The sequence below is a fragment of the Tamandua tetradactyla genome, chromosome 4 (assembly GCF_023851605.1).
Source record: "Tamandua tetradactyla isolate mTamTet1 chromosome 4, mTamTet1.pri, whole genome shotgun sequence".
Classification (NCBI taxonomy): domain Eukaryota; kingdom Metazoa; phylum Chordata; class Mammalia; order Pilosa; family Myrmecophagidae; genus Tamandua; species Tamandua tetradactyla.
In genome coordinates, this window is record NC_135330.1 from 7424888 (window position 1) to 7446710 (window position 21823).

Sequence of the window (21823 nt, forward strand, 5' to 3'; positions counted from 1 at the left end):
TTGAACCCAACGCCTAAATCTCTGTCCTCAGTCCATGTGACTCATCGGCGGGGTCCCTGCTGACCATCCAGCCCGCCAGATGTGTCTTCATTGTAAGAGAATAGATTAGCTTTCTTCTTTTTTTTTTTTAAGCATTGTTTTCTATTTGCTTGCTAGGAATAATTGGTTAGTGTCTACCCCCTACTTCCGCAAGCGTGACCAATGATGTTCTTTAATCGTGAAGACGTCTCCAGGCCTCAAAGGGACTCCCTCTCAAAGGGAAAGTGTGGGTAAAACGAGTAGAACCGACCCCAGAAGCAGCCCTGGGCTGCACCCCGGGCTCTGCCACTTCGTTACTCTGTGACTCATCCCAGATGGTTCCAAGCACCACTGTCCTCACCCACGGGAGCCAGGGTGCGTTAAAACGAGCTAGCAGCTTACGGAAAGCCTGTTTAGCAGCACCAGTGCCCTGCGAGAGCTCATTCTCGTGACTCAGGTCTTCGCCTTTCACAGGTCGGATTCAGCAGTCAACACCCAAACCCCGGGCTCGGTCTGCGTTCAATCTGCACGCTGAAAACCATCGCCCTCAGTGCCCCTGTGGGTGCGCATTTCTCAACCGGAACTTCCTCTCCTGCAAACCACAGATGGGGAAGCGCTCGAGGCCCTTGTACCCCCTCGCGGCCATCTATATAAACGCCCAATGAAAAGTAAAAAGTGGGTGCCAAAGGGATCCACACCACACCCTTCTCCCCAAATCTCAAATGTACTGGCTTCTTTCTACACAGTAGCCTCTAACACTGGCTCTCAACCATGGCCGTGTACCAGAATAATGTGGGTGGTTTTAAAATATATGCAGCTGTCCAAGCTCCACAGGAGACTTACTGTATTAACCCCCATCATAGATGGGATGGGACATCTGCATTAATAACAAACAATAATAAAAACAAAAACAAAGTTACAACTCTCATACCTATTTAGGGGTGAGAACAAATGCAGTAACTGTTAGTTAACTCAGGAGATTGGGCCAATGAAACAGAGCAAAACTTCTATTACTATTTGGAAAGGAAAATGCCATAGAAGAGCTCTAATGGTGAGCTGAGAGAAAATAAAGATCAGGACTGCTGGTGACATTCAATCATGGTTTATTTATACATTTCATTAACAATAATCACAAATGATGCTCTTGACCCTCTCTGCTACAACTGTAACCACAGCAAGTATATCTATGAAGGGCAGTGATTCTTAAACATCATTAAGCAAAAACATTAATTTTCTTGGAATAAGGTTTATTTGAAGTTACATTTCAGAGTAAACCATCTTCAGAGCATGCAGCCGATGTCTGGTACTGCAGGGTACTGCAGCGCATCCAGAAATGTTATAACATGTTTCTGATATAACATAAATAACTAAAGCACTACAGCTAGGCACTTATATTACATACAATCTTCAAAATTTTTTTAATTTTCAAAATTAAATCAAAATCTTCAAAAATTTTTAAAAGTTAAAACTCTGATTATTTCAAAACGATTATTTAAATGTTAAGCTCCCTGACAAAACAGTTACATGGTTAAGCACGTGACAAAACGTGATGCCTGTCTCAATTACTGATGCTGGCACAGTCATGAAAATGCAGTTTAAGATTCTCCAGGGGCCTCGCGATGACTGCTGTACTAGGTGTGTAAATCACCCTTTTCGAAGGAAAGGACAAATTTCAAGATGGAAACCACTGTGTCATCATTTTCCCCCCCATTATGGATGGTATCAGAAATCCTTTAGAAAACCCCGAAAGGGTTAACATCTCTCTAGACACGTGGCTCAGGCACTGACTCCTTAAGACCGCAGCTGGTCTTCCTGCTGCAGTTTGCTCTCCTTCCACTAGATGGCAGTAAGACCCCATCTCTTCTTCACACAAGGTCAGAAATTAAGAGAGAAAAATTGAAGAGAACGTCCACTGCTGGCCAAGTTCTCTAAGTCAAAGTCGGTGAGACACAACCAGTGGAGACAATGAAAAAAGGAGAGTGATTCGAAAGAGCTAACAGAGCCAAAGTGGTCCTGGTTATAGAAAATAAGACTCAACTAATGAATGAGAGATCTATGAGAAAGGTATCAATGAGATTCTGCTAACTGTTCCAAGGGCCCTTGTACAGAGAGGAGAGATGAAATCTAGACATCCCTGTTTTTCCCTCTCAACTGAAAAAAAGCGAGGCATTCACCTTTGAGTGAAAGGGGGCATCTGCAGAGAACAGAAAGGTTGCCCTCTTTAAAAAGCAACTAGTATCTCACATGCACAGCTGCTCTTCTGAATTAAAATATTGAGATGCACCCAACAATAATGGCCAATAACAGAGTAATGAATAAGCCAATCTACAAATTAGGACTGTTTCCCCACCTGCCTCAAAAGCACCTGGCTGTCCTCCAGGCCACCTGCCCGCCCCCTCCTCAGGCAGAGGCCAACAAACCAACCACAATTTCAAGTACAAGACTTTAAAGAGCAAAGAATAAAGGTTCTTTGTTTAAATGCTTCTTCAGAAAGTCTTCTGGATAACTTAAAAGGACATTCCTGTCCCATAAGAGAGCAGGCATATCCACATTTACCTTTTTGTTATTTACACATATTAACATTTCTTCATGATTCTATTCCTACTTTAAATGCACACAACCCCACCGGTGGAAATCCATCCTGAGAGAAGCAGCTACGGAATAAAGCAAATAGACATGTCCTTTACCCTCTGTTCTTTCATACCTGAAACTAACCAACTAAACAAACTCACCCAGAAGCCAGGAGCTGAGGATGTTTAAAAACGGGGTGTGCTAAAGGCGAGAGAATGCAAACACCGCAAGCCCTACCGGTGCTTAAATTCAAGGCAAGTGAAGATGAAATTCTCTAGAAGAATTTGATTTCTCCAGAAAGAACCAGGAAATATCCTGGGAGAGGGAATGAGCTCAAAAGCATTAAGACTACAGGGAAAATATCTGTATCAGGGTAAAAATGATAAAAAGGCAAAGCCTTCAGAGCTGAGAGGAAACTGGGCACAGGGCTTCTTCAGTCCAGGAGGCTGGACAAGGAAGCCATTCGGGGCCCGGATGGACCTAATTGTGTCTAGAACACACGGTCCTTTGCGCCAACCCCAGCTGCGAATACCCTGGCTTTTGTCAGCTTCACAACTTAAGAAGAAAATGGCAACCTAACCCCCATTCCACTAATTTACTGTATTTCTTCTTATCAGTGCTTGTACAATTATAAAGCAACCAGACTGTGGCATAAACGCCACAGCTCCTCCACTTTTAACTGTGTAAAGAAAACAGCCTGATTGTAACAGAAAAGCAGTTAAAAGGAGGTACAATACTGGGCACATGATAGAAGCTCAATAAATACTGAATGTATCAGCTCTGCTTTCAAAATGTTATTTCATTATACATTCATCAGAATTGCTGGGTATGGGCCAAAAATCTGTTAGTGCACCAAGAAAAACTTTATAAAGCTTTTAGCATTCATTAAAATTAGGATAACTGTTGGATTTCCTCTGCAGAATAAGTAAAAAATAAGGTTTCGTTTACAGAATGTTGAACTAAAAATAAGTTTAACACAATGAATTATTTGTATATGAAGATAATAAATACTTGTTGAACGGAACTGAAACTATGAATGCTGCAAATTCAGAGAAATATCTCGTTCTAGAGATACAGTACACAAAAACCAACCCACATTTCAGACAGTCTGTCAGTGCTTAAAAGACAAAACCATGCCACTTTTTATTAACAAAATCACTGCGCTCCAAGTGAGAAAAAATTCCTCTCAGATTAAAAAAATCAAAGATCATGCAATCTTTTGGCTAAGATTTTAACTGAATAAAAAGCAAAAATTTAATAACCTCTAACCCATAATAGTAAAATGATAACTAGTAATTAGAAAGATATGCTTCCCTAATAACTAACCAAATCAACTTTTTTCATGAGTTTAAAAGAAGCTACAAAAGTTAACTTTTCATTGATGGCAGTCAGCACATTTGCATCTTGAACCCCTTCCAGAAACATCTGCTCAGTTTCAATGATAAAGCCACTCAATCATAGTATTCTCACAGTATACCATTTCCTTGTATTTTTTTTTCTTCACAGTAAGTAAACTGGCAGTATAAGTTCATGATATATCATAAAGGTAACAATAACTATGAATATTAATTGAATATCTTAAGCAGTAGTACAGAAAACCTCATCTTTTAAGATATTTCTGTACCAACGTGAACCAGTCTGCTCTGCGTGGAACAACAGAATTTTGCACTTCATACAATCAGATCCCAGACTGCTAAATTTTGAGCAATTTAACTTGCTAAAAATACAGAGCAAATCTACTTTTAGGGACAAAAATGAAAAATAACCCCAGAACAACTAAAATGTACAGAGACAAAACAAAAGAGATCAGAAGTTCTGTAAAATTATTCAATAAAAGTTGATGAGCTTTGCAAATTTTCAGATTTTAAAAAATTGGAAATGAAATTTTTGTTGTGCATTTAAAATTCAAATTATAACAGTGCTGTTGATGCTTAATTATATCTGTAATTTAAAAATTGGGGGCATATTCCTTTATATTTATGCTTATATCACTGATTTGCTGAAAAATAAGGAAAAAGTTCACAGACATAGAAAAAATGCAAACTTTCTTAGAAGGCTGATCAATCAAATAATCCTTTTGCCAGACCCTAAAATTGTGACTTTTCAAGGACTCCAGAGCTGAACTAGGGCACTTAAGGGTAGAAACAGCTTCCTCCAGGACCCCCACTGATAACATTTTCCTCTATCCCTCCATTTCCCCAAGAAGGTGTCTGGTACGATACGCTCTTCTGGTTGTGCCATCATTTTTTACTGTCTTATGCAAGTAAGTAAGACTGCACACCAAAGTGATTTTTATGCTTGCTTGTTCAGAGACCAGGTATTCCAGGTAACAAACTAGCACATTTCTGGAGATCCCACAGCCACGACAAAGCCAGGGTAAGAAAGATCTGTAATCCTTCCTGAACCCCTGACTTCCCTTTCCTGGGGTCACCCCCTGTTCAGGACACCCTATTCTTGGGTGGAGCAAAAGGTAAATAATGATGGCTGTTTATAGAACTACTTAGCAAGGAGAAAGGACAGTTCAGGAGGCAAGGGTCATGGAACGGGTTCGGGGCCAAAGACTGACTTTTAAATGAAGACTCCCACTTCCTACTAATTGTTAAGGAGATGTCCAGCCTTGTCCGCGGTGACGCTGGCTGGGTGCTGCTACCCTCTTAGGCCTGAGATGCCCCATTCATCCCGTGCCTGGGGCTGGTGGTGGCTGAACCTTAGTGCAGCTTGTTCTGCACGGGGTAGAGTAAGGCCATGTGTTCTGCCCCCTTGAAAGGCAACTTTTCATTGGAGTAATAGTGTACCACTTCGGGGATACTGTCAAACACGGCGCTCGTCTGGTTCAGCGTGTATTTGTTGTCCTTGGTCTGGGCCACTATGATGTGGACACATCCTTGACTGGTCCTGGAACAAAACCAAACCAAAGAGGAGACATGAATGGGGGAGCAGGGGGTCCCTCCCCACTGGAAACAATCCCAGCCACATTCACAGTCGGTGGAGAGTTTCTCCTTTCTTCCTGGAACTGTCCAATACAAACAGAAATGCATTCACCATCTAACACTCCAGCAGGAGCTCCCAGAGGCTTTTTCAGCCCTTGGCTAAACATGTGTCATCTTAATACCCACATGGCATCAGGCACTGGACCAAAAAGAAAATGAACAAACAAAAAAGCCAAGTCCCTGCTAGCTCCATAATTGCCCAAGCACCCGGCGTGAAGGTGGGGTTTAATCTCACCCTCCCCACCACGACTGAAAGGATGTGTGTAGGGTCTCCTCCTCCTTTCCACCAAAAAGGAGCACGTGAATTAAAACAACAAACACATAAATAAGAACTGTTTCCTTCCCACATCTGGAAAGACCATTCCTGGTTGAATATGATGACAGCCGGCCCTGAAGGCTGCAAGTTCTAATTCACAAGCCCCAGTTTCAGAAACACAGCAAAGTTACTCCTGGGACTGTGTATCTGCCGGCCCAGCTCGCTCTCTGGACCTTACTGCTCCCCCCGCCTCTTTCCCCTCCAGCCTGATTGTTTCAGCTGCAGGGGCTCAGCTTCCTCAGGAAGGAAACGCCTTAGGGCTCTTGACAATGATCCTCAATACGGCACCACTGAACTCGCAGAGCAGAGAGGATTTCCACGCTCCAAACTCCACCAGGCCTCCAGCAATGTGCATTTTCTGTATATGAGCAGACATGGGGGCCAACAGGCAAGCCAGTGCCTCCTTCTTTTTTTTGGGTGGGGGTGGGATGGGCAGGCTCCAGGAATCAAACCCAGGTCTCCAGCCTGGCAGGTGAGAATTCTGCCACTGAGCCACCGATGCACCGCCCCAGTGCTTCCTTCTTCACCAGGAGAAACTGGTTTCAAAACTGCCCTTGTCATTTTGACAATCAAGGCATCTGGTTTATTGAGGGCCAAGACACTTTGGAATAACAGAAGAACGAATGAACTATCCTATTATCAGTGATTCTTTTTATCATGAATTCTCTACTGAGGGGCTACTGTAGCTCAGTAAGGAAAGGGAGAAATCGGCGAACACACAGGTGAAACAGGACCTTCATCATCATAGGAGACATGGAGGCGCTGACCCAACAGCAATTTTGCATCTACTCAGAGCCTTTCTCATTCTGTTGGCCAAGCAAATGCATCTTATTTGCTTGCAATATACACCTTTGCGAACCACCTTCAAACAATGTCTGTTCTGACTGGTCATGCCCTCAGAATAACTAAGGCTGCCACAGGGCGCTCCCTTCTTGGGGTCAGGAAAACCGATGGGGCGTCAATACTTACTTCAGTGCAATGGAGTACCTACTGTTTCCTGACTCGCTATTTCGAACCAGGTAACCAGCTTCTTTGCAGGTTTGCAGCCGACTCTCAGCCTCGGCACGGGTGATGGCACCGTGATACCAACTGGAAGGTGGGGAGAGGGGACTGCCATCAGCGACAAAGCACACATCCAGACAGGCCTCGTGAAAGGAGCTCCTGGTGGATGCCTGACACTCTGAACTAGATCCCTCCCCTCATTCAGGGCAGACTAAAACGGAGATTTGGGCCATCCTGGGGCGCAAAGCTGATCAGACATACAAGAGTGAGTTAACAGGGCTAGTGTCACTAAAGGTTTTTTTCACTCTGTAGAGGAGAACGGAACTTAGAATAAAGTTTGCTTGATGCAATGTGCTTTCCATCCTGCACAAATGCACTGGGCTCTGAACGCGAGCCCCGCCCAGGGAAGGAGAGGCTTCGTGAACAAAATAATGGTGCGAAATGGACAGGGTGCGCCCGCCCCCAGCCGACACTCGGCCACCAGTCGGCTCCCAGCCCCGGCCGATGACAGCGCCTGCGGAGGACACTCACGGCTGCTTCTCCAGGGGCAGCGCCGGGTCCACGCGCTCCCCATCACCGTGGTCGGACAGGGTTGGCTTCAGGATCCTCTGGGTCCAGCTCTTCTGGCGGTGGTGCTGCCTCGCTGCCTCCTCCCTGACGGCAGGTCGCTCAGACCCTTCAAACTGGACTGGAAGGAAGGCTCCATTTAACCTCCGAGGGCACTGAAGGGGCTGACACAGACTCCAAAGACAAAACCTCTGCCCCTTCCTCGGCTCAGGAAAAGAAGAGGCGTTTCCCCCCTACGGCGAACCGCATCACACTGCAGGGCCGGCCGGCTGAGCTCCCTGCTGCCTCTGACATGTGAGCCCATGGCCACCAGCCCACATAAAGCCACTGCTTCTGGAAGACGGCTGCCATTATAAAACAGTTTTAGAATATGAGAGCAAACGAATATATTTCCACAAGTCCTCTTCAAAAATTCCTAGTTTTAATATTCTTAGAATGAATGAATAAACATAGTCACAGGAAATAAATATCCTATGAAATGAAATGAATAGTTTTTGCTATGAAATGATAGAACAGGAAGAAAAATTGACTCAGGAAGAGCAACTATTGGATAATGCCATAAAATATGCTACGTCATTACTGGGGACTGAATTATGTCCCCGACAAAAAACCTGTCCAGGTTCCTTCTAATCCTGCCTCCTGTGGGTGTCAGGGCCTCCTAGATGTTATGCTAAGGTGTGCCCAAACGGAGAGTGGGCCTTGGTCAGACATGGCTGAGGCCACATTAGCAAAGGAAATTGGGCGAGGAAGGAGAAGTCACGGGAGCAGAGGGTGCCAAGTCCACCGAAGCCGGAAGAGAAAGGAGATACTGCCCTGTGGGCACTGCCAGGTAAAGGAGAGCCAAGCAACCCTGAAGACTGCCAGTCAGCCAGAAGATGCCAATCCGGGAGGAAGTAAGTCTTCCAGCCTCAAAATGGTGAGCCAATAAAGTCCTGCTGTTAAGCCAACCCATTGTATGGGATTTGTTTTAGCAGCCAGGAAACTAAGTTAGCCATCTAGGCCGGAGAGAAGATAAAGAGATAAAATGAGAAGCACTTAGCACTGTAGCAGGAAAACAGCAGGAGGCCAGAGAGATTTGCTGAAAATGAGACTAAAACTGAGTAAAATGTTTGCTATCAAATACACTGCCTTCTTTATGAACCCTTCACATTGGCTACACTTTCAATTGCAAACCTGATTTTACTGTTAAAGGGAAATGATGCCCTTAAACATATTTATCAAAGTTAAAAGAAGTTATGTGGTCAGGCAAGGAGAAAAACAAGGTCCTGGGAGAAGCAGGAGAGGGAATTACCTTTTATAACAAACCACCACCTACTTATCAACTTTCTCTTGAATTATCTGAAAAATTCGTCCTTGAAGAATTGAGTCCTTTAGGAGGATTTGGGACAAAATTAATAAACCAGCTTCGCCCAGCTTTCCCACCACCTCTCCTGGTAGTCCAGTTTACCCAGTAGTGCCGTCTCATAAACAGGGTTCTAACGGACTTGACGGGGAGCATCAAGGAAGAGTTAGAAAAAGCTGCTCCCAATCTGATAGCTTCTGGGGTGGGGAAATAAATGTACTATGTGCGGGTAAGTGTTTCTGGCAGTCATTTAAGCCATTTCCGAAAGGGCAGCACACCGCAAAGAGCAGGGAAAAACAGAGGTGCCTTGCCGGAGAAAAAACAAAGGAAAGGGGAAGAAGCTGTGGCTTCATGGGTGCACAGCTCCTTACTGAGGTGATGACAAATTGGGGATATTGGTGAATGTAATTAATACCACTGAACTGTACACTTAAAAGTGGTTAAAATGGGAAATTGTGAGTTGTAGATATATTACCACAATAAAAAGTTAAAAGTAAAAAAATAAAAAGGAATGCACTATTAAAAGCTCAAGTTCAGTCCTAGCCTTCCAACCACGGCCAAATTCTTCTTTCTCTATGTCAGAATTCCTTGCAAAAGAAAAGATGCTTGCAGGGAGGACCGGAGGGAAGGCAGCCAGGGCGGCAGGGCGGTGGGGGGCAGCGCGGGGCCTCACCTGACAGCGCCCGCACGATCTGCTCCTTCTTCCACTCCCACGGCTGCTCGTACTCGGCCGCGGGGCGCTCGTCGTTCTCCGGGAGCCTGCCGTCGGGGGGCCGCGCCTTCCCGCCCTCGGCTGGCTCGTAGGGCGTGTCGTACAGCTGCGGCGCCTTCCCCAGGAGATCCTTGGAGCCCCGTCTCTTGGCCGATGCCTCCAACTTCAGGCCGGCGTCCCCAGGCTCGCAGGGGCCCTCGAGCAGCTGAAGAGCCTTCACTAGGGGGTCTTTGGACCCTCGTCTTCGGATTTCTGAAAAAATCCAGGCGGGTGAAATGAGCCCAACATGCTTGAACGCAAGACTTCGAAAGAAAACGTGCTAGGAGAGCCCGGGGAATAAACCGACTTACGGCCTCACTTCCAAGGGACTGGCTAGCTGGAGGTGGCAAAGGACCCGGAGATGGCTCCTTCATGGCTGATTTCCCTCCCTCCCACTGTCTGCACAGGGCAATGCCACCCAGCCGCACAGGCAGGGGTGCTCTGGGGAGGTGATGGGCTGGGGCTCCTAGCCCCGGCCCTCGGCTCCTGGCCCTGGCCTGCTCTCAGTTGAATTCACCTCCAGAGTCTGTGCATTGTTGGGGCGTAAAGCTCAGAGTATTTTAATAAAACTCAGCTGACTGTTTACTATAGCATTCAGCCACATTCGCTGAAGGAAGATATTTATGTGCACCGGACAGATTAGCTGACTCCTAGTTAGTTTCAACACAGTGGAGAAGCCAGACACATTCACAAATAACCTGCCAGGTTACTAAACCAAAGGGAAAGAGGCGCTGTGGGGAAAACAACAATGAAATAATCACTCAACAACCAACACTAACCGATGGCTTGTTATGTGTTAAACACTGTTCTGAGTGCATTGCAACTTTCTCAATCACAGTACAAGCTGGGTGCTATTATTTTCCCAGGATTACCAAAGAGAGATGCACAAGGGCTGAAGGAAATTGCCCTAAACCAGGTTTAATAATACGTGGTAAACTCTGGATTCAAAAGTGGGAGGCTGTGCTGCAGCAGCCATACTCTTAACTACTACATTTGGATTGACTCCAGGTAGCTGGGAAATGGATGATGAGCTGACTTTGATAGAGAAGGTCACTTCCAGTGGAGGAAACTGTATGAGCAAAGATATGGGGGAGGGAACTGTAAAGGGCTTGTTCCCATAAGGATGAGCTGAGAGATAGGTTTAGAGGCCAGGAGGCCAGGAGAGGAGAGGGGAGCAGCAGTGGGAGAAACAATCGGGAAAGTAGACATGCGGGGGCTCTGAAATGTAGAAGTTTTAAAAGCAAGGACCAAAAGTTCAGATTATTCTATGTGCAATGGAGAATGATTATACATTTTTCAATGGGATAACAGTTATCTTTGTGTTTCACTGTAAGATAACTCCAACCACAATGCACAGGATGGAATTTGCCAGAAAGGTATGGTTTGAGCTAAGGCATTGAAATGGATGAAAAATCTGATGCAAATCAACTAAATAACCACAGCCAGCCAGTCAGCCAGCCAGTTACAATGGGAAAGAACTGGCAGTGTCTAAGGATTGAGCAGCTTGGGGCCTGGGAACCTTGGCAGGTAGAGTCAAAGATGACTCAGTCTGGACAACCAGAGCTGGTGCTATCTACCATGAAGGGGGCTACAGAAGCATCATGTTTTAGTTCTCCTAAATGTCCATGAGGTGGCCTTGAATCTGTCTCCCACCTGGTTATGGCCAAGGAAGGCGTTTCTAACCACAAACAACCTATTTCATTACTTAACACTTCATCAACTAACAAAGTGCAGACTGCTTAGTATGGAATGGGAGACCTTCCATAACCAGATCACTGCCTCCCTCTCCAGTTTCTTCACAACCCTGACCCTGTCCCCTATAAATCAACTTGTTGCTCTAACCAAACAGAATTCCTGAAGTTCCCTGCCCACTATCTTATTCTCACCAGTGTCCGGGTGACCTTTCAATCCTGTAAAATCTAATCCAGCATCTCCTCCTTCTGGAGAAGCCTTTCCCCCCAATCTTCCCCACTGCTCCAGAGATGATTATCTCTCTGCCCCCTGGGGGACGCTGCACTGCCAACCTTCTCACACCTTGTACTTCTTGCAGGGCACTGGATTTATCTCTATTTGTGGAGACTTTGCAAGGGCGGGAACCACCATGTCTCGCAGGGCACATAACTGTGCTAGAGAATGGTTCGTTGGTCGGCTGGCTGGCTGGCTGGCTGGGAGGATAAAGGAGGGAAAGGAGCTCTAGAACTTCTCCAGGCAGGTGACAAAGCAGATCTGGAGCTCAGCAGAGAGCTGGTCAGAGATAACAAATCAAAGAATTGTACAAAAAAATAAAAAATAGATAGTTGTTAATACCATGAGAATGAAAGCAATCACCAGAGAAAAGGTGGATAGATTGAAAGGAAAGATGAGTGGCAGAACCTGGGACTTCTTCAGTTAAGAGTGAAGGGTAGAGGAAGCAACAGCAAAGAACAGTGAGAGGAGGTCAGGAAAGACTTTCTATGGGTAACTTAAAAATGGACATGATGACACTCTATGGAGAAAAATCATTAACTCAGAAAGACTTCCAGAACACGGAAGGCATGGCACATGAAAAATTCAAGGAAAAGGTTATTAAAATCAGGACACAATTCAAAAGGGCAAAAATTCATTTACAGGGTGAGGGCAAGTTCTCCTGGAAGGGGGCTCCTGTCTATAGCTGACTCTTAATCCCATAAATCACAGGGGTTCACAACCTCAGCTGGGGAGCCTTACAAACGACTGACCCTGGGTCCCACCAGCAGAGCTTGGTCTTAACTGGTCTGGTCCCAGGTTCTAATGAGCACGTAAGTCTGAGAACCATTCACATGCCTCCTGGGTTCCCAGAGGCTCCATCTCAGTTCCTCCTGCTCTCCAGAGCTGATCTTGCCTTTGCTACCCCCATCCCAAGGGGAAGGGTACTTCCTACATCTTCAAGTCAAAATGTGAGTGCCAGAAGAATCACCCCACTCGCCCCCTCCCCCCCAGGTCTGGAAAGGTCTGTGGAGGCTGGGGGCAGCGTCTCAAGTCATGCAAGGAACTGGCAGAGCGGCAACTCTGGTCCAAGCCTCCAGACTTTCAATCTGGAAAGCAAAAAAACAAAACCACATTCTGCTCTTGGTGAATTAAGATAAGGTTGATATTTTTAAAAAAATTTTTTTCTATAGAACTACGAAAAAAGAAACAGAAAACACAAAGGAGATCAAAGGATGGATTTAGAATTTTTAGGTTTCTGATCAAAACAATCAGCTTAGACTTTCTGGCACAGGCGAGAGAACTTTCCCCCAAGATCCCCACCTCAGTTTCATCCCAGCTGCACTAAAAGGAAAAGAGCTTATTCCAGCCTTATGACAGAAGTCCTGCTCACGAGAAAATTTCAATACATTTGTGTTATATAATAGTTTACAGTGATTAGCAGCTTGAGTTCTACATGTGTTTGAGTTTTTACTTTTGAGATGAGGTCCTGGCATTTCCTCCCTTGTAGACAGTTAGTGGACACTTACAGCTCTGAAAAAAACACTGGAAAGCATAAAACTGAGAATGTTCCTTCCTTAGCCAGTCCAGCGGTTGGGAGAAGATGTGCGAAGCAGGGTCATCTTTTTAACGGAACAATGTTCCATTAGGGGGGAAAACGGGTTTGAGGACAGGGCCCCCCACCCCTTCAAGTGGAGTAACATCCCCGTCCATTCCAACACCTGGCGGCCCCCAACCTGAGGCGCCATAGAAACAGAAACAATGGCGGGCTTGCGAGCCGACCTTCCTGCAGGGAGAATAGATCCTGACGTGCAGGGCTGGCTCTGAGAGGAAACAAGCCTGAGAAGGAGGAAATGGCAAGAGGAAGCTACACCCTGGCTGCCGATAGAGGCCATTTACCACAGCAGACAACAGAATGCAGTCAGCGGGCTGCAGATAAACACCCATGTGCAGCCAGGGCTGGAGCTGACCACTGACCCCATCAGTGAGAACCTGCAAGTGGCTGGAGTGAGACCTAATGCCGGCCCAAGGTTTCCCCTTCTCAATTCCCAATTCCAGCTGTATGTGGCCATGCTGTACCTGTTTAAAACCACAGCAGAACAGGAAGACTTTGTTTTATGAAATCAACTGTAGTTAGCGATGAAGAGTGCTCTTACAGTTGTCCAGAACTTTCTTTGAAAAATGCAGTTCTCTCTCTGGAGTGTCTACAGGATGGCTGCACTATTGGGGGGGTGTGTCCTTGGCGGGTTATACCCAGTGTCCCCGCCAGGCCTCGGACCCCACAGAGCACCGGCCCCACTTGAACCAACAGGCCACGGCCAGGCAGGGGTCACTGGGGGCGCCATTTACTCCTCACTGCAGAGCCCCTGCTTACTTTACCAAACCATACCTGATGCCCAAAAGGAAGGTTTCAGGTGAAACAATTAAAATTTCTAAAGAAGGCACCTTTCTCCCTAACACGTTTCATAATGTTCCTAAAACATTAAACTTAGAACCACACACACCTGTGGACTATTTCCCTCTTAGAATCAGAAACAGGGCTGGGCAACACTTTCTTACAGCTTTTACTAATGCTCAGGCTTTCAATTTAAAATTATGTTAATTTTTTCTTATATTGAATAAATCTAAATAGCTGATCAAAAGCTGATATAATTCAGAAACCCTGAAATTTTAAGTATAATGTGGGGAGTAGAGACAGGTTGAAAAAATCTTCTATTTGTTTTTTTTTTCTCCAATAATAGATACTTTTAAAAAGGGAGACCGACACAAGGATGTTCTCCTTTAGAGCTGACTATTTTAACAAGCCCACAAAACTTTTGGAGGCAAAAATAAAAATTTTAAACAGCCTTCCAAAACACTTGCTGTTAGCTAAAATCAAAGTTCCTGGGTGACCTGGTACCTTCCATTTTTCAACTATGGAACTTGGACAAGTTATTCAATCTCTATGAGCCTTGGTTTCTTCAAAGTAAGACAGAGACTTCCAAAACCCACCGACCGCACTGGGCTGCTGTTAAAGTAGGAAAGTTTGGCACCCAACAAGCACTCGGCTGCATGATGTAGCCTGTATGGTCCCAGCTGCGGAAGGAATTCTCTTACTGCCCAATGAGTGTCTAAGGGAACATCTAAAGACCATTCCAACGTACTAAAGTTTTAATTTGGTGGTTAAAACTTACAGTGCTAAATTATGTAGAATATTTCTGCTAATTCTTCCAGCTAAAATGTTCCTGCTAATTTAGCAAAGAGACAATAAAGAGGTTTGCACTAAACTGCCTTATATTCATAGTACATCTTTTTATGAAAAACTCCTTTGGTTAAATCTAAGTGAGAATTTATTCATAAAGGTTTTGGGGAGACCCAGGGACTTGGGGTTCCTACCCCACATTTATGTGGCCACAGGAAACTCATGAACTCCTCTCAGCTTCTTTTTCTTCCTCTTTTCCCTAACCCTGATGCAGATCTGTCCCTCCTGAGTCTCTAGCACACTCTGCAGTGACTTATTCTCTTCTTTGCTGGCATTAGACTGTTTTCCTCCTTAGACTGTGGGGTCTCTAAGGGCAGGGGCCACGTCAGGCTTACTCCCTGCAGCCTCGCACAAGCCTAGCACAGGGTAAATAAATGCCTCGGATGTATCTGTTGGGTGAATAAATACCTCCCTGGTAGGAATATAAAATAACATCCTGAACAGTATTCTCTACACCAAGATAGTGTTAAAATCAGGTGTGTTATCCCCACTTCACAGCTATAAAAAGTCATTAAAGAGATTAGGTGCTCCACAATTAAATCATACTCATCGGGACTGTTCCTATCTTGTACAGAACTGCAAAATCAAAAAATCCCTTAGGTTTTCCAATAAATATGGAAAATTTCTGCACTTGTACTTGACAACCAAGTATACAAGGAACGAACTGAACAAAAAAAGTAAAAGGTTAAAAAAAAAAAACCCGGCAGCAAATCTTTTATTTCCAACATCCGATAAACTCACTTCCTGTTATTCTGCCCAGCTGTGTAATGTATGGGTGGCTAAGTTGAGGCATGCTTTCTACATTGAGAAGGGGCTTTGTGACATGATACTTCAAGTGAAACAACTTTAAAATCCGCTAATACAATGTTTTATAAAAGTGAAAAACAAAGTATACTTAGACTAACATAAAAAGTTAGCAATATACATTTTTGACAAATCTGAATTTTACTCACCAATTTGAATACATTAATCGTTTATCCTTAAATGAATTTATTCATGTAAACAGCTTGAAACAGAGCCTGGAACTTTAATAAACTCAAATGTTAAATGCTAGCTATTCTTACGACATCTGTTTCATGTTGGACAATTTTGACTTTTGAATACAACTCTCTTTGTGAGTCTGAGTGGAAGGATGCCTTACATATGTGTATGAGTCTAAAATGCTTTGTCACACATCTCAGATATCTGTCCTGAGGCACTTGGCATAGGGGACAGACCACTCAGTCTAGAGGGAAAGATCAGGGCTCTCACTTCTGCTCTGTTCTTAAAATACTTCTGAGCAGAGACAGATCAGAGTCTCTTCGATCTTGTCCTGTTTTCCCCAACACCCATAACAGGTGAGATGGTATTACAGCCCCCCCAGTTTACAGAGCTCTTACAGAGAATACATGCAAAAAAAAAAAAAAAAAGATATATTCTTCTTTTTTTTTTTGTATGCTGAATGGCTGGGTTCACATTTCATTCATTTTCCATGTGAGTATCCCATTATTGCAGCACCATTTGCTGAATTTTATTTTTGTTGTTGTTTGTTTTTGAGAAGTGCACAGGCTGGCAATTGAACCCCGTCTCCTGTATGGCAGGCAAGAATTCTACCATGGAACTACCCCTGCACACCTAGAAGATATTTTCATTTATAAAACAGCACAGCACTTTCCACGTTAACAGTGTGGCTCCACAAACAGCAGGTAAAGTGCAGACAAATCACTTAATCCAGTTACAGAGGAAAAAGAGGACTGAAAACCAAAGGACAAAGCAAGGTAGATCAAAATTAAGTATTAAGTATTTTTAAAGGAATATTTTTCCTCAATTTTACATGAAATTAAATACTTTTCCCTATTCTCTTCAAATCTCCAATATTTAAAAAATTCTGACAATGTTCATTTTCATTTCCTTTCATTCACAGATTTCATTAGGGGTCGTGGTCCTGTGACCCTCAGGGTAGCAGCCTGGCCAGGGGACACCCTCCCCAAATGCAAGGTCTTATCTCTGTGAGCAGAGAAGCAGGAAGCACCCTGCTTTCCTGTTGCAGTGCATTTGTGTCCTGAAGCCTGTGTTGACCCTCGCAGGGTGCCACAGTCACTCCTCCGCTCAACAGTTCTGAGACTGTGCATGTGGGGACCGAGCCTGACAGCTTCTCAAATGTTTCCTAACAGAAGGGACAAAGTTTATAATGTGTGACCGATTATTTCTTCCCTCAGCATGAAACCCATGACACTGAAGCAAGGCTCCTCCTGAGGCAGCATTCAGAAACTACATTTTTCATAACGGATCAGAGAATGTCCAAGGAAAACTTATGAATAAATAATTTAATATTCACAAATAAACCTAAATAACTAGTTTATGTTTTTAGTTAAATATCGCTGACACAAACTTAAAAGATACAAATATAAGAGAAAAGTGTGACACCGAAACGACAAGGCAATTACTTGTGACGGCTCACAAGCTGAAATCGTTCTGCCTTGAAAATTTATAAGATTAATCGGCTTTGGCAGTAGGTGGTTTACCTTAAATGGTTTGGTTCACATCAGGGATTAGTAATCATTCCTTAGCAATTAATTCTTTTGCTCCAACATCGTACTGTTTGTACAATACAGCAGATCATGTCATGTCTGCATCTCTTAACAGTTAAAAATCCTTTAAGTTTGTACTTGTTCTTGGCACAGATTTATGACTTCCATTACAGTTGTCAAAGCTTCTGCAAGTGACCAAGATTATAAATAATCTCAAATCTGAGTATCACATTCTGAGCAGATTTGCAAACTCACAAGTGTCACCTTGCCTAAAATTAGAAAAACCTGCAAAATTTAAAATTTAAAAAAGAAATACAAAAATTGTAAAAAAAAAAAAGTTTATGAGATATTTTGAAGTTATTTTGGGGTCTAATTTGTGTTTCTTCCGGTCAGCAGAATCTGGTTGAATCACTTCATCCGATAACCAGATGGAAGTTATTATTTTACTAGGCTCCATATATAAGATTTCAATCCCTATTAAGCAGCGCCTCGTTACTAACCTGTTATCATTTGCTGGGCATCATAGGGTTCCATATAACCATCGTTCTCTCCCACTCTCTCTGCATCCCTTTGCCCTTTTGTCCGTTTGGCATCATAGGGGTCAGCATAGTCTTCTAAAATGATGACCTGTAGAAGAACAAGAGAGGGGAGTTGCTGAGGTTATCACACACTAAAATGCCAATCATATCAAAATGGCTACTGAAGTCTCCTGCAGATCTGAAGAGAGGTCAAAATCTCCAACCAATTCTGGATGGCTTTTGCTCTGGAACATGTTATTCATCCAGCTGGACAAACTCTGAGTTTTTCTTTTTTGGTAGTGTATTTGATTTACAACAATTCACCTAAACTCTTTTACATGTCCCCGTGATTCTTTCAATCTCCCTTTCCCTCTCCAAGCTATAAAGCACTTGCTGGGTTAAAGGGTGGCAGGGTTGGGGCATGAGGGGTGTGTGTCTATGGCTCTAGAGCCCTGGCCTGCCACCTACTCCATGACTCTGGTCTTTCCAACTCTAACGAGCTGAGCGATGCAGCCATGGCGAGTCAATCACCCAGTAAACACCGAGCAGAGCCTAGGCACCACAAGGGAGTCAAAATAAACCCAGGACCTGCTTCTCGTCCTCCAGGAATTCATAGCAGCTCTAGAGAAACAGGCTTCATAAACGAGAAATGTACTACACGGTACTGTAGTAGCCTAGATTGAATAATTCATGGGCAGACCGATGCGCACAGGCTCCAGTTCAGATGGACAGAGCCTGAAGCCACGCTCCTGTCAGAAAGCACCTATTCTTTCCCCAAACAGAAAGGTTCTGGAGGGCTGGTATGTGTGCAACCATCCTGCTCATCCGCAGCTGAGTGTTGATATGGGAGGTCTGAGAATCCTCATCAGGAAGGAAGCTCTGAGCCCTGCTCCACAATCTCCGATGACATTCTCCAAAGAGTTCGCCCGAAGAATTCAGCTGGGCGAGGGAGAAGCGAGGGGGAGGGAACAGCCTGGAGGAGCTGGCCTACAGAAGCTGAGACAGCCTGAAGATACAGCCATGAAAAAAAACAGCCAGCCAACGCAGAGGACCCGACTGCACTCAGTCACCCAGTCTGATCTCCTTGACCACCCACTGTGTGCAGTGTGTTTGCAAAGTCTGGTGACAAACGTAAAGCCCAGCTTCAAGCTTACCATCTGGTCAGGCAGCCACGTAGACCACCAAGCAAAATCTGAGCTGGGTCACTGTCCATCTTTCCGCAGCTCTCCCCTCAGTGCCTGGCGCAGGGAGAGCACTGCCCAGTGCAGACACACATGGTGTGTGCTATGGACTTGGGACCTGATCTAAGCAGGCAGTGTGTGTTTTAAGTCTGGGCAGAAGAAAATTGGAGTTACTGTGACAGGAGGTGATTGCCTGCACCAGAGTCTGAAAGCCCAGTTTGAGCTCTTCTCTCTCCTTCCACACAGGAGAGCAGATTAAAACACCAATTCTTCCCTGTAAGAGTGGAGTGAGTCCCTTCACGTGTTCACACTCCTTTTCTTGACTTCCCCACATTGGACAGCACCCAGAAAACCTCCAGTGGGTAAGAACCAGGAAACACCTTCTTTCCTGATCTGTAATTTCCTTAAGGGCATTTCCTTGTCATATTCTATATTCCCTACAGCCCTTGGAACCCTCTGTCCCTTATCCTAAATGGCTGCTGTTCAACAAATGTTTGCGGGATGAATGAAAGGGCTGTACTCTGGGGGTGTCCCTGGAGCTCTGAGAAGCTCTCTACTAGGTGGAACTGAAAAGAATGATGGAGATCTCACGGGGGTGGCCAACCAATTCCGTGAAGCTTTGAAATCCATACTTACACTTTGGAGTCTCCCCTTCCAGATGCTCAAGAAGGAGAAAAGTTATACACGAACCTAGCTCTGCAACTTTCCTGGATGTCAAAATTAAACCACATCGATAAGGGGATCAACTTTAACAAAGCAGGCACATTGAATTTACAATGTAAAATTTACAATCTTACAACTGTAACAAAAGTAAATGGAAAGGTCATTTTGCAAAGTTCCCCATCCCTAGAATGGGATTTTCTTTTCAAGGTTAAAAAAATAATCTACTGATTTTAACTGGGCACTTAGGAGTCATCGAATGTTAGAGGGGGAAAGGACCTTAATATCCTCACTTTCTCTTAGACATAAAGAAGCCTGTGGTTGAGCAGCTCCGCCATGCTCCCCTCCCGCTAGCTTTGCCTAGGGGACAGGACGTCCAAGGGGGGCTGTGTTCTTACCGTATCTTGCTGCTTAGCAATCCTGCCCTTGTCCGCTTCGGGGCCCAAGGAGGAAGGAGAAGAGGACGCGGAGGAAGAGCTGCTGCTGCTGCTGCTGCTACTGCTGCTGCTGGGATAGCTGCCCTTCCCGTTCTTCTCCTGAGTGTCCACCTTGATGAGCCTGTTGATGTACGTGCTGCAGCCTGAGCTCTTGGCTGCGCCCCGGTGCGACTCCTCCTCGGTGGCCCGGGAGTTCTTGCGACCCTTGCCCGCGGCGGCCTGGATCAGCCCCTGCAGGCTCTCCCGGGACAGCCGGCTGTCCTTGGGGGCGCCGCCGCCGCCCGCCCTGCCGCTCCCCAGCTCTGCCGCCGAGTTCTTGCGGCCCTTGCCTGGGGTGGGCCCGGCGCCGCCCGCCTCCGAGTTCTTGCGCAGTTTGCCGCTGCCGCCGGTCTTCAGGTTCAGGGGGAACTCCTTGAACCACTTGGCCGCCATGAGGGGCGCGCGGCTCAGGAGCGTCGTGGCCGCGGAGCAGGCGCGCGAGGAGGCCCAGCCCAGACACGCAGAGGCGCCAGGGGCCGGGGGCCACTGCATTCCCCGGGGCTGGGGCGCTGGAGGCCGCGGCCAGGCCCCGCGAGGGCAGCTCCGCGCGGCCCCGGCCGGCAGTCGCCCACGCCCGGCAGGGTGGGGCCTCTCCGGCCCGGGGCGGGGGGTCCCGGGGCGCCGAGCGGGCTGGCGCGCACCGCCGCTCCGGACACGGACGGCGACAGGCTCGACGCGCAGGGGCCCCGCCCGGGCTCGTCTTCAGCGCCGGCACGGCCCGGGGCTCCACGGCTCTCCGGAGGCGGCGGGCGCCGGGGGCTGCCCCCAGCTCTTTCCTCCTGAGGCGGGAGTGGCCCGGTCCGCGGAAGACCCCCGACAGCCCTTCCCACGCTGCCAGGGACAAGAGGGGACGGAGCGGAGGCGGCAGAAGCGTCCCTCGCACTGCGACGGACGGTGGACGGACGGGGCCTCCTATCCCCTCGGTGCGCCCCTCCCCTCAGGGGCTGGCGCCTCCCAGCCCCGCCACCTCCCGCCCAGATCCGGGGGCGGCGGGGGACAGCGCCTGGGGACAGCCGGCCGCTAACCCCCACCTCGGGGAGGGGCGGGGCCGGGAGCGCGTGTTCGGGAGACGGCGGCAACATCGGCACGTGCTGCCTGGCCGCGCCCCGCAAGCACAGGGCCCCCCATCCTGCCCTGACTCCCCGTCTGCAGGGCCCGCCTCGGCCGCGCGCTCCCAGCCCCCGCGCGCACGGCGCCACGTGCAGCCCTCCAGTCCCATCAAGGCGGCCCCCCCGCCCCCCGCCCCTGAAGCAGCGGGCGGGCCTGGGTCGCTCACTCTCTACTCATTCTGCAAACTTTTTTGGGGGTGGGGTGGGGTGGCGGTTGCTGGGGGCGCCGACTGAGCCCGGGGCGCAGAGGAGCGCTCGCCCGCTCCCGCACGCGTTCAGTGCCTGGGTCCCGGGAGCACCGCTCCGGCGCCGCAGGGATCCCGCTCTTCCCGCCGGGGCGTCGCGGACGGACGGGGATTGGCTGCGGAGGAGCCGCGCTGCTCCGCGTATCCTGCGGGTCCCCCCAGGAGACGCAGGGCGGAGGGGAGAAGGCGCGAAGGCTGCGGGAGAGGCGCACGTAGTCCCGGCGAGGTATGTTTTGTGGGTTCAGGCCCCAGGCTGCTGGGCGAGGGGTGGCGGGGGCAGGGTCCGTGAAGGCAGCTGTAGAGATTGCGCACACACGCACACACACACACACCAACGCACACACATTTTCCCTCCATTTCCACGCCGCGGTGGAGGGGCGCT

The 21823-nt window shown here is 47.0% G+C and overlaps 1 protein-coding gene across 1 annotated transcript; it reads right to left on the reverse strand.

Moving 5' to 3' along the window:
• Positions 1 to 1104: 1104 nt before the first annotated feature.
• Positions 1105 to 20604, reverse strand: SHE (Src homology 2 domain containing E). Its single transcript, XM_077156304.1, has 6 exons — positions 20010 to 20604; positions 17753 to 17879; positions 9480 to 9770; positions 7429 to 7585; positions 6865 to 6984; positions 1105 to 5484 (listed from the first exon to the last, which is right to left on the reverse strand). Exons 1-6 carry the CDS (start codon positions 20577 to 20579, stop codon positions 5298 to 5300), a joined length of 1452 nt encoding a protein of 483 aa, XP_077012419.1. The 5' UTR covers positions 20580 to 20604; the 3' UTR covers positions 1105 to 5297.
• Positions 20605 to 21823: the final 1219 nt, after the last annotated feature.